The sequence below is a fragment of the Pseudoliparis swirei genome, chromosome 20 (assembly GCF_029220125.1).
Source record: "Pseudoliparis swirei isolate HS2019 ecotype Mariana Trench chromosome 20, NWPU_hadal_v1, whole genome shotgun sequence".
NCBI lineage: Eukaryota > Metazoa > Chordata > Actinopteri > Perciformes > Liparidae > Pseudoliparis > Pseudoliparis swirei.
Window position 1 is genome coordinate 6009428 of NC_079407.1, and position 13762 is coordinate 6023189.

The following is a 13762-nucleotide window of genomic DNA, read 5'->3' on the forward strand; positions in this document are numbered from 1 at the left end:
GCTGTTGCCTGCTGCCCATTAGTTCACGTGCAGGTTCTGAACATGAAACCAGAACTTTCCATTTTGAGAAAAAACCGCACATACTGTACGCTACCGTGGAGCTTTGATATTATTATTTTTTAGCTATCTAATGAACTATATATCCATATGTGTGCGTCTGCACTCTTGCATTGTAATAAGTAGGGCTGGGGTAAAAAAGTGTGAATATTATGGACACATTCTGTGAAATTACAAAGCAGCATGAAGATGATATATGCCAGAATATTCTAATGCAAAAACAAGGCCACAACTTTCCCTTGCCATCTGTTCACTGTGTCTGTGATACATGTTTGTCTTGTGCAAACTAAAGCCAGACTGCAGCTGTCCTTACACACAGACAACAGGCATGGACACCGGTTGTTAAACTACCAACACGTATCATTTAAAGCTGTCCTCAGAGTGAGATGGAAATGATGCAAAGACGTTAATACGCAGAAGCCGTATTAGTGGTTTTACACCTACAATTCCCTCACGCGCAGCTCGTGGCTCTGAATGACCTGTTGATTCAAAACCGAATAACCGAAGAGGGTGTAAACAGCATTTTGTCATTGTTTTCCCAATGACAAAATGGAACTTTTAAAAACCACGGAACAAAATATGGAATCATAAAAAATAAAGACTGTAAAATGGTGGCACTTGCCAGTAATCCTTTCCCGTGCACCGGAAATTATTCATTTTAATTCGATGAAACGACATGCGGTTATTCAGGTATGGCCAGTTAGAACAAAGTAAAATGCTAATTACATCATCAATATGTGGCAATTGGGGTGGAAACATTTTGAAACAATGGTAATACATTGAACTCTTTTCATTTAGTGAGGCAACAGGCAGGCAATGAAAGATAATTGAGAGGTAAAAACATTTATTTTGTCACATTTTCCTATACAAAAGCCCTTTTTCAAAAGGTATTACTTCATACATTGCAGGAATGACAATAATAATAATAATAATATATTGGTTAATTGTAAAATTATACACACACATATATATATATACATATATATATATATGTATATATATATTTGATATCCGAAATACATTGCATATACGAAGTAGCACAGATCCCTTTTCATCGATAATGCTTGTGAAACATGGAAATTGAAAGGTACATTAGAATAATTTCTTTCTGCTACAAATTACAAGTTCCCTTTTTTATTCGGTCTTTTAAAGCTATACACTTTCAGGAGAAGCTAGTTGTGGATGTTGATACAGTTTGTATGGTTTTTCATAGCATACTTGAAATGATTTAATGCACAGGAAAAGCTATCAATTCCAGGGCTCTTTGGCATAAAACTTGATTCACAATGGAAAAGTTTCATCATACTCACATGTTGCATATAAAGTGAAGGAATCCTTGGTGGTTGGGTTATGATTCAAGCACGTGTTTGTGGTTTTGGGAATACAAGAAAATATCCCATGCACATAAAGACACTTAGGATGTTTCAACCGGATTTCAGAAATAATAACAATAATAAAATTGTAAAATGTATTGCCCAAATGTACAGATATAAAAACGCTTAAAATGCTGAACAAATAGCAGAAAAGGACTTTAAAGGTTTGCATTTTTGACCGAGGTCAACTCGTATTAATTCTCTTGACTTTTTATACTGTGTCACATATGAAAATAACTCTGCATAATTTATACAGTAAGTTGCTTTAATGCCTAGTTGACTGATGCTTATAAAACAATAAAAAATAGGTCTGACAAACGCACAGCGTTTGCGAATCTGAGGATTTCTTTGTTTCATCTCGTCATACTTTATTGGTTTTGTTCTCTGAAAAACTACTTAGTCCCAAGTAATTTATTTTCAAGTGTCCATTTTCCGTTACTCTAAAGGAATACTTTTGCTATCAACAGCTTTGAACACCTGGAGATGGATATGTTTTGACATGATACTATTACATGATGATGAAATTCTGACTTTAGATTCATGTGCATTTTGCTGGGCTTTAAGATCAGTGAGAAACTAACATTTAAACACACATGCTGCTCTCAAACTAGGATCCAGCCCTGGTAAAATACAACTTAACTGTCTATTAAAGGAGCAATATACGACATTCAGAGCATTAATATAGCAGCAAACAACTATTTGCCATGTGAAGATATAGTGGAGTAATGTCTACCTGAGTAGAGAATGAAGTCACTCTCCCTCTGCGTGTGTTGTTAGCGTTAGCTTAGCTTCGAAGACAGTCAATCCTGCCACGCGTTCTTTTAGTGCATGTGAGCGTGCCCCAATTTCTAGCTCGCCCACCGTCGCTCGAATGCAGCCGATGACGTCATGCCGACCGACGGCCTCGCGGTGGAAGTGTAGCGCCGTTCCCCCCCGGGTCGCCATAGTTTGCACCGTTAGCTCTGTTAGCACCGTGAGCTACAATGTTGAGAGCCAATCCAAATGCTCCCAATCTCGTATCTTGCATCCTTTAAACATGACTTACTGCTCGGCCACTCCTCTGTGCTGACCTTTCAATGTCCTGACTGGCCGACAAAGAAGAAGGAGACACTGTGGCAGCCGTTGTTAGACAGGGTGCACTTCAAAATCAAAAATTGTCAGATTTCTGTTGAGACATGGAGGGGAGGATTTCATACGCATTTGAACTCGTTATGCAGTTTTGTCTGTAGTGAAAAAAACATACGTTATGAAACAGCAGTTAAGGCACTGTGGGGGGTTCTCATTGTGCCATATACTAAAACTGGATACACTGTCAGGCACTTTGGATAAAAACAATACATCCTAACAACATAGCCTACAGTCTTAATGTGTAGATAACATCTACGGCAATAAAAAAAAGGCACTTTCATGTTTTATATTTAGATGTGTGAGGTGGTAAAAATGACGGATTAACTTCACGAAACTACATTAGAAACATCTGACAAATTTTGATTTATCTGCAGGGTGTCCCTTTCACGTGTTTCACAAACCAGAAGACATTCACATTAATACTGACATGGTCGAGCAACAAAACATCTGGAAATGGCATGGCTGAAAGGCAACAACATGGCAAACATTTAATAGCCTAGTGTGTGGCCCCCTGAAAACATCTGACCTGGGTTGAATTACTGTTGCAAATGACTTCAATTACATCTCGACTCAGCTTCCTCAGCGCAGTCGAGTCAACTGTACGCGCCGCCCATCTTGAGCTCCACGCGCACACACACACACATACAGAAAGCATTTTAAGTAATTGAGTTGACCCAGGCCAGCAAAACATACAGCGCTTCCTTCTCCGGAATTTAACTCTTCTCTCGCTTTCCAGTTTGGAGGATAAATAAAAATGGTGAATGGCATATTCCAGTTGCCAAATTTCATTCAGTGCTGAGAAAAGTTCAACTCTTGGAGAGCTCCTTCTTGTCCAGCGAATTCCAGAAGACTCTCCACACACACATAAAAAAAGATGCAGATGAACAGACGAGCAGGCGGAGACAGTGGAAGCGGAAGGCGAGTTGTGGTGGGAATAGAAAAACCCCAACAAGGCTGTAGACAAGCATGAAAGTCAGATGCTTTAAGCGTTATGTACATAATGTACTGAGGAGGATGTCGATTGAGACCCATAAATCATAGGCCCATGTCTGGTACTGAAGCGCGGCGAGAAGGGAGGCGGACTCAAGTTGTTCTTCCATCCTGTTTGGGGATGTTTTGGAAAGTAGGAAATTCAGATGCGCGTACAAAAAAAAGCAGAAACGAATAGTTGCTAGTCTGGTAAAGGTAAGTAGTATTCCATTTTGGACCGTAGCATCCAGTTGTTTATAGATTCTTACAAATAGAAAAAAAAAATAATAAAAAAAAAATTTCCTTCGATTTTAATCATCCTTCATTTTTTTTTTTCAGAGGACAAATGCTACCATCGCAGCCTCTAACTCCGTCTTCACCGGGTCGGAGGCGATGGAGGTGCAGATCGTCAATTGTAGGCTTGGGTTGTGGCTGTCTGTCGACGTTGGTGGTTGGTCACAGTGGGATGTTTAGTAGTAACTACCCAGGTGGGACGGCACATGGGTGTTGGGGTGGCGGGGCACATTTGGGTTGGGGTAGATGCCCGCGGTGGGCGAGCTCCAGTACGGAGCGGTGGGTCCAAAGAAATTGGAGGAGGTGACAGGCATGGATGGAGGATGCTGGGTCACAAAGTTGACCTTCTGCTGGTGGGCGTGGTAGGAAGGCACGTAGGCCAGGTCCGAGGGGTACTTATACATGGAGGACTCGGTGGGGTGCGGCTGCAGTGCCTGAGCGATGCCGTGGAAGTCGAACTTGTAGGCGTAGCGCTTGCCGTGCACCTTGGTCATGATGTTCTTGTCGTAATAGTAGCGCAGCGCGCGGCTCAGCTTGTCGTAGTTCATGTTGGGCTTGCTCTTGCGCTCGCCCCAGCGCCGCGCCACCTCGTCCGGGTCGGTCATCTTGAACTCGCCGTTGGTGCCCTCCCAGGTGATGCAGCCGGCGTTGGCGCTGTCCGACAGGAGCTCCAGGAGGAACTGCCACAGTTGGATCTGACCTGAACCTTGATGGCGGACACATGAACACAAACAGTGCTTAGAAGACGCGACCTCATCCGAGAGCGACGTCGTCCGCCGTCGCAACCGGCTGGACGACTCGTTATCTGCCCATACTTCCACGTGAACTGCACTCAAAGAAATGACTCATTGGATGAACTCAATTAAATTGTTGGCAGGTTTTCCATCCAATAATTATATGCAACTCCAACTCAAATTTAGCACATCAGTGCAACAAAATGTAATTAAGTTTTTCCAACTCATTTGTATCAAATACATCTAAAATAAAATAACGATATTCATTAAATTAAATTAATTTGTGTTTGTCCAACTCAAAATATAAAGTAACTAACAAAATCCACACAGAAGGAGCACCCCGACTGGGAATTGAACCCACAACCCTCTGGCTTTGAGGCGACAGTGATAGCCACTACACCACCATACAGCCCTGAAAGTGTCTTCACCTCATGTAAACAACTGATTTTCAGCTGGCGCATGTGCAAAGGGTAGTCCTCAATGAAACACATTTATTTTGAGTTGATATGCACACCATCTAACCTAAATATATCTAATAAATGAAAGTATTCATACATTTTGTGTTACACCCATTAAATATAAATATCTATTTTTGTAATTGATTTATTTAAATGTATCAAACAATATTTAAATGTGTCACCTCGAAGAAGGGCTTGAATCGTTTTTGTGAGTGTAACCTAAATAAATCTAATAAATGAAAGTATTCCTACATTTTGTGTTACACCCATTCAATATAAATATCTTCGTTTTGTAATTGATTTACTTAAATGTATCAAACAATATTTAAATGTGTCACCTCTAAGAAGGGCTTGAATCGGTTTTTTTGAGTGTGTCTATTCGCAGTGGGTGAAGTGTAAGGACCACAGTGTGATCACCATCTTACCTGGATTGGCGAGGCGACTACTGGTGGGACCCAGAATCTGGTACGGATCTGCGGACCAAAGGAAAGCGGATTACTTACAACAATATGTGACCCACACCAATTAGAATGTGAGACTGAAGACAGCATAAACATTTCATGCAGTAGCTACTGATTTAATCCAAATTAAAAACCACCCTCAGTACTACTTTCACTTATACTGATCACTAAATATGCAAAATAACTAAACAAGAGGGCCTTAAGTGGTAAACTCTTGCTTTAGTGCGTTTGGATTATTGTGCTCCTCGTGGTAATTCATGTGCTGAGTGATAAGAAAAAAACTACCAACACTAATAAACACTCGAAGCTTGTTGGCAGACTGGATTCCAAACAGGCCATACATAAATTGCTGGTGAACCACGTGTCAACAGTCGCTTTCGCGGTTTCCTCAGCCTGTGATGACTTGGCCTGCTTACATAAACTGTGACATCTCACGCCTTCACCTACGACCGACTTATGACGATGCAACCGTGAAAGCTCAGAGAATACAATCGTCCCGGAGAATGATCATTCTCGGCCGTCGTTTGGCACAAAGTGAAGCTGGTTTCTCATGCTGACACATTAGTGCTTATGACTACGACATCAAGTATAGGACACCAGGTGAGCCGTTACCTGGCTGAGGTCTGGGCTGCTCGGTGGACTTGGTCACATTCTGAGTAACCACCGGGGAACCTGCACAGAGACACACAATCAGCGAAGGATAATATAGAGAGAGAGAGACAAAGCAAGTAGGGTGGCAACAGACATCTTGAATGCCAAAGTGAACAAGGCGGTGTTTCTTGGCTGGCCTGATTTTCTTTTGACTGACTTGTTCCTGCTTTGACAACAGACGGCGTTATCTTGAGGAGGGTGTCCTGCACGTCTAGACTGGGCAAATGTTTGAACTGCCTCTCCTGGCCTAGGTCAAATGTGTTGTACAGTGGGAGGTTCTTTTGTTTGCAAATTGGTACTTTGTGGAACAATAATTGAAACCACAAACTTGTGTATCATCACAGTCAGTGCGTTTACATGATGGTATAATTCGAATCTTGCTTTAGTCGGACTATGCTATCTTTTGGTGGATCTGCTATTATCCCAATATACATGGCAGTGAGTAATTCGAATCATTGGCCGAAAGCATGTCATATCCGATACGATAGGTGGCGCTGTTTTCATTACAACTCGTGGTGATACAGCCATTTCCGCTTGACCTCTTCACCACTACCAACAACAACCAACATCAACATTTAGAGAAAGATGGCAAACAGAGAGCAAGGCGAAGCTACATCCCTCTACTATTCTTGCATGATGTTAATAGTGACATTATCGTCTCTTTCGACTCTTTCGACTTCCGGGTCACGACATGGGAGGGAGGGGGGAGGAGGGCGGCGGGATCTCAAGCATGCGCAAAGACGCAAAGTCCAGTTCCTAATCCAATTCACCGTTACATGCCGCGATAGTCGAATTATCAACTGGATCGGATCGAGTTATCCAGGGATCGTAGTCGGACCGCACATAGTCGAACAAAGGTGTTTACATGAAACGGATAATTCGATTTCAGTCCGACTAAGCCAGTTATTCGAATGCATGTAAACACGGTCAGTTATGCTTCCTACTGAATTAAGCCAATAACTACATGCAGGCATCTACATTAGACACATCGTTGGAAAGTAAAGAGCCTGTGTGTGTGTGTGTGTGTGTGTGTGTTGTTTGCCAAGCTCCGCCATTGAAACGCCACACTCAATTATCAATAACCTGCGCCCAGAATGAACCTGACTACATCTGTAACCACTTGGATCACTTAGAACACACCAGAGACAGGACTCCGGTTCCGCTCCTTGGTGTGGACAACACAACACTGGAGGACAATTTTGGAGAGAGACTATGAGGACTAATGGCAAGACAAAGAGGGCCCTAGTAATAAAAGGAAGAAAAAATGAAATCTGCACAGTGCCAGATGACAGAATTCACATCAGGAGAAATGCAGTCATGTCAAATGTTCGTGATATTTTGTGTGTGCTCACCTTTGCCACTGTGCATGTTGTTTGACCATCCTGTCCGCCGTACGGCATCATACGAAGGGTCTGACGAAGAGAGGAGACAAAGTTTTGCTCGTTGTAAAAAGTATATATTTTCCATTTTGGAAAAATGCTTTTATTTTAAAGCGGGTGAGACATATATTAAGCGTGTGTGTATTTGACAATCTCTAAATGTCGCAGTGTGTATGAGACTAAAGCCGGCGTCTCATCTAATTATATGTCCTCTAACAGGACGGCGACTGTCGCAGCACAAGAGAAAAGAGGAGAGCCCGATTGCCAAACGGCTTGAATAAATCTGTGAAAACATGGTTCCAGATGCTCTTCACAGGATATGCGGACACTGAAATGTGGGTTTTATTTGGATCACTGCGATGGTTTAAATGTAGAAGATGGCACAATCATCAACTGAGTGCAGTCGGTTGAAGCAGCTTGCAACACCGTGACCACGAAATAAATAAAAAAAGGATTGATGCAAATTACGGCACAGCAGAGACACACGCAGACGATACATGTTCATCATCCTCACCCCTCTTCCCAAAAACGAACGGCTTTAACGAAACCTTGACAAACAGCCAAACTGGCTCGGTCTGCATGAGTTCTACCTGCTGTGTGTCTGCGGTTCAAACCAAAGCCGGGGTGAAGCTGGAGCGCTTCCAGTAACAATCAATCAGTCTGACACAAACCGATAAAAAAAAGAGGATGTTTTCTTCCCCTGGCAATGTCTCAAAAACACCCTGCTTCACTCACAGAGCACCTGGCCAGCACCCTGGATGCTTTTTAATATTGCGTGCGGGGTGAAACTGTTCAATCCGTTGCCAGAATACATTTCCGCTAAATACACTTTACACCGTATTGTGTGCACATTTTCACAGTGTTCTTGTGACCTGCACATCTTCGTCTTTTTTTTTGTCAGCAGTTTTCTTCCAGAGGGCAGCGGGTTGAGAACAGCGCAACGGCGATGACAGAGGTTGACAGAGACGGTGAAAGACGGACATTTAAATCCCCTGAATCTTACAGTTTGTCCTCGCAATCGCTAAAACACTATTCATGAGGCGAAGGGCCCGCCCCATCTGTCGAAACTCTTCACACTAAGACTTAAAAGCAACTTTATCTTACATCTCTTGCCAAAGCCCACACCTGATTCCAAATATTCTAAAAGGTTGATTCTCAATAATTACATAACAGTATCACACACACACAGCAATACACACTTTAACTGTATGTCTATTAATGTTTTTATGCTCAATTCACCAACATGTAGCTTGTACATGAAATACATATATGTTGTAACACAGTTACTAACACAGTTACTACATATACATGAAATACAAATAATTGTCTTACAGTAAGGTAAAAAATCTACTGGGGACATTTCATATCTATTAGTGACTATTTTTCTAAACATTTTTTTTACCGTATTCACCTATATGTTGTAACACAGTTACTAACACAGTTACTACATATAAATAAAATACAAATAATTGTCTTACAGTTTGGTAACAAATCCACGAGGGACATTTCATATGTATAAGTGACTTATTATTATAACTTTTTTGTTGTTACCGTATTCACCTATATGTTGTAACACAGTTACTAACACAGTTACTACAAATAATTGTCTAACAGTAAGGTAACAAATCCAATGGGGACATTTCATATCGATTAGTGACTAATATTAATATTTGTTATTTTTTTAACCATATTCACCTATATGTTGTAATACAGTTATATTGTATTTCAAACAAAACACAATATATTCCAATTGCAATCCTCTGTCGTGGTGCACACACACCAAACAACCAGCCAAATCCCACCAAATCCCTCTGATTGCCGAGTGATCTAATTGGCTCCAGGTGTTTTACGAGCACTCTGGGGGCAGGTGATTGCTAATTGAGTGGTGTGTTCAAGGGGCAGTGTTAAGCAAACGACACACAGGCGTTTAGTTTTGAATGATGGGTCTAATGAGTGCGACGGTGTGTATTTATTTGGAAAATGTGCGTCTTTTGACATTTCAAACTGTGTAAAGCAGACGCTGTGTGCTAATGCTTTGGTGTACTTGCTCAATGGGCTCATAGGCTGCATGACTTGGTGGTTTTAATAAGCCACAGGTTACAGAAGAGGGAAACTCAAACCCACTGGGTTTATACAGTGCATTAGATCCTCATCTCAAACAATGTTTGTGGCTTGCAGCATTGTTTCAACTCAATATGCATGACTAATTATGAATAGATAATTACAATATGTTTGACAAGTGAGGGAGTGTGTTTATCATACTTTAAATTCATTGTGTGTGTGTTTGAATGACTAGGTGTTTGTTTGTTTGCCTTTGCAAATTATTCTCAACCGAGTTTTAATCAGTGCAGCCAATAACTCGCATGCTGATCATCCGTCAATCACTGAAAAAAAAGAATAGCTTGTTCACTATTATCTTTATCGTCTCCTTCTAAACGGGAGAGATTGTATTTGTTAATAATCTGAAAAGTCCATCAATTTGATAAGCAAGACCCCCTTTAAAGATAGCTGTGTGTCAGAAAGCAATGCAAGTCAAACACATACAGACTGCGTGAGCCATCTTGACTCATGCAGCACCACCGGAGGACCATCCAGCGACCGTCAACCAACATTCATCGTCAGCTTCCGCCTCATGACCGGCCATCTCTCAGCACTGTGCCACACTGCCCTCCTGTGGTATGAGACCATTTTACATCTCAGTTTTCCTTCAAATAAACAACAAACAATAAATCACCCCCCGAAAAATATCGAACTCCTTATTTTTTTCCTCTGCAAACATGAAAGCAATGTTGGCCTGGTACCCTGCAACATGAGTGTTTCATTGTTTCACTCATTTCATAATCATCCAGAGAAAATGTGTCTTGCGCTACTTTCAAAAGGAGGTTTTTGTTGCCTCGTTTTGCCCTTTTCAGAAGAGTTGCTAAAAAGGACCCAGAGAGGGAGAGAGAGAGAGAGAGGAGAGGAGAGAGAGAGAGAGAGAGAGAGAGAGAGAGAGGGGTTCTGATCCCTGTGGCCTAAAAGAGGGATTCTGAAGTGTAGGAGAAGTGCAGGACGGACCAAGTGGTGGTGCAAAAGCGCACGGGTGAAGTAATTGAAGAATATGAGCTCAAAGAAAAAGTGAATAAATTAGGATCAAAAGAATGAAAGAAAGGAGAGTGAGAGAGAGAAAGAGAGAGAGAGAGACAAAATAAGAAGCGGGCTGCTGTGGCTCAGCGGGGCTGTCAGGTTCAATCTGGTGTGGGCCGGTCGGAGAGCCAAGGAGCAGTGACTGGGGGAGAGTCCTGGGAGACTTGCGTTTCCTGCCTGCCTCGCCTGCAGACAACCTCTCTTTGTTTTACTGGCCCTTTTTTCCCCTCTGCTCACCGCCAGCCACCTCCCCACCTCCCCACCCCCCCTTCCCCCCTCCATCCACTCTCCACCACCCCCGGGAAGAAAAAAAAACGGCGCTACTACCTCCATACGTGAAGGTTAACAAACAGAGATGGAGAGACAAATGAAGCAGAGAGATGAGAGAAAGAAGGCGAGGGAGACACAGAAAGGGATTTTATTGAGAAGCAGACGGACGAGGATGGAGACGAGAGTGACTCTGGGGGCATGAAAAAGGGCTTGAAATAGAGAGGAGAGAAAATAATAGTCAGACGAAAACACATTTTTTGGGGAATTTGAAAAGAAAACAAGGGCAGCGGAAAAAAAACATCTGGCATTCGGGCTGGAAGGAGATGCCCAGTCGTACGCGGGCTCATTCACATCTCTTTTTTTCCTTCTTCTCGATACCCTCAGCGTTATTGTCGTTGGCAGCAAATTTACATTCATCTTCAAAACAATTTCCCTTTCATCGACATTCATCATTTTTTTATTATTCAGAGTGAGTGAAAGGTAGGGAAGTTGAAGTGCAAGGGAGGGAAAGAGCAGCTGATGTAAAACGTACAAAGACCAAGTGGTCGGGGGGGGGGGGGTACACTCACCAACGTCAGACCCAAAAGTACACACACAAACACAAACACACACACACACAAACACACAGAGCTCTTCCCCAACAAACAGCCCCCCCCCCCTTCATTTTTCCAGTCCTCGTCTCTGACTGAGACGTGAGCCAGTTTCCACTCTGGTCTGGGGTGTGGTGTGTGCTCCTGGGAGACTAAGACTGCAGGACACGTTAGTCAAAACAAGGCCCGAGTAGCTAGACAGAGAGGGAGAGAGAGAGAGAGAGAGAGAGAGAGAGAGAGGGAGGTAGACAGTCTGAAACTGAGAGAGAGAGAGAGACCCAGACGAAACCTTTTAATACGATAATACAGGTGCTTTACAAGCCATCTGTGTGACGGGGGAGCCATAAGAGGAGGAGAATGATGTAAAAACAACAACAACAACACAATAAGTTTAGAGCAACAGGGGACTGCGACACTGCTGCACATAAATAAACAGCATTATTATTTCATATGCAAAGCGTGGCGCAATGTTGTTCATATTATTGTTGTTTTTTAAAGAGAGAATTACGTCTTTTCATTTGCCTCGTTCTCAAAATGCAAAAGGGAGCAATTGAAAGTCATAAACTTCGGACAGCCGGTACACGTAATGGCGCACTTCAAAGCTGCATCGCCACTCGGAGTTGGCGAAGAGACGCCGAAAAAATACCAAATTACAAAAGTTCATATAGCAGCACCTCGTTGCAGAGAAACAAACATCAACACCAAGATAAGGCCACAAACACAACACATACACACTGTAACACATGCTACATTAAGACAGGAACCCACACACGCACACACACACGTCTATCAACAGACATAGACATTAGATACACACTAAGATCTACACACACACACACACACACACACGTCTATCCACAGACATAGACTTTAGATACACACTAAGATCTACACACAGACACACACACCCACGTCTATACACAAACATATACTTTAGATACACACTAAGATCTACACACACAGACACACACACACGTCTATCCACAGACATAGACTTTAGATACACACTAAGATCTACACACAGACACACACACCCACGTCTATACACAGACATATACTTTAGATGCACACTAAGATCTACACACACAGACACACACACACGTCTATACACAGACATAGACTTTAGATACAAACTAACATCCACACACACACACACACACACGTCTATACACAGACATACACTTTAGATACACACTAAGATCTACACACACAGACACACACACACACGTCTATACACAGACATAGACTTTAGATACACAATAAGATCCACACACACACACACACGTCTATCCACAGACATACATTAGATACACACTAAGATCCACACACACAGACACACACACACACATGTCTATCCACAGACATAGACTTTAGATACACACTAAGATCCACACAGACACACGCACACACACGTCTATCCACAGACATAGACTTTAGATACACACTAAGATCTACACAGACACACACACACACATCTATCCACAGACATAGACTTTAGATACACACTAAGATCCACACACACAGACACACACACACACATGTCTATCCACAGACATAGACTTTAGATACACACTAAGATCCACACAGATACACACACACACACGTCTATCCACAGACATAGTCTTTAGATACACACTAAGATCTACACAGACACACACACACACACACACACATCTATCCACAGACATAGACTTTAGATACACACTAAGATCCACACAGATACACACACACACACACACGTCTATCCACAGACATAGACTTTAGATACACACTAAGATCCACACAGATACACACACACACACACACACACGTCTATCCACAGACATAGACTTTAGATACACACTAAGATCTACACAGACACACACACACACACACATCTATCCACAGACATAGACTTTAGATACACACGTCTATCCACACAGATACACACACACACACACGTCTATCCACAGACATAGACTTTAGATACACACTAAGATCCACACAGACACACACACACACACCCACGTCTATCCACAGACATAGACTTTAGATACACACTAAGATCCACACACACAGACACATACACACACACACACCCACGTCTATCCACAGACATAGACTTTAGATACACACTAAGATCCACACAGACACACACACACACAGATCTATCCAAAGACCTAGACTTTAGATACACACTAAGATACACACACACACACACACACACACACACACAAACACCCTTTCGTAGCAATAGCATTCCATGTTTTATATGCTCTCTCTTATTCATCAA

The 13762-nt window shown here is 42.3% G+C and overlaps 1 protein-coding gene across 4 annotated transcripts in view; it reads right to left on the bottom strand.

Annotated features, from left to right (window-relative positions):
* Positions 1 to 698: 698 nt before the first annotated feature.
* fli1 (Fli-1 proto-oncogene, ETS transcription factor) overlaps positions 699 to 13762 on the bottom strand; it is a 39424-nt gene continuing 26360 nt past the window's right edge. For all 4 annotated transcript variants that reach the window (XM_056441139.1, XM_056441140.1, XM_056441138.1 and 1 more), the window contains exons 6-9: positions 7478 to 7537; positions 6087 to 6146; positions 5439 to 5486; positions 699 to 4527 (exon numbers count right to left, since the gene is read on the bottom strand). In XM_056441139.1, the coding sequence (XP_056297114.1) occupies positions 3998 to 4527; positions 5439 to 5486; positions 6087 to 6146; positions 7478 to 7537 (698 nt within the window). In that variant the 3' untranslated portion in view covers positions 699 to 3997. The remainder of the gene's footprint in view (positions 4528 to 5438; positions 5487 to 6086; positions 6147 to 7477; positions 7538 to 13762) is intronic.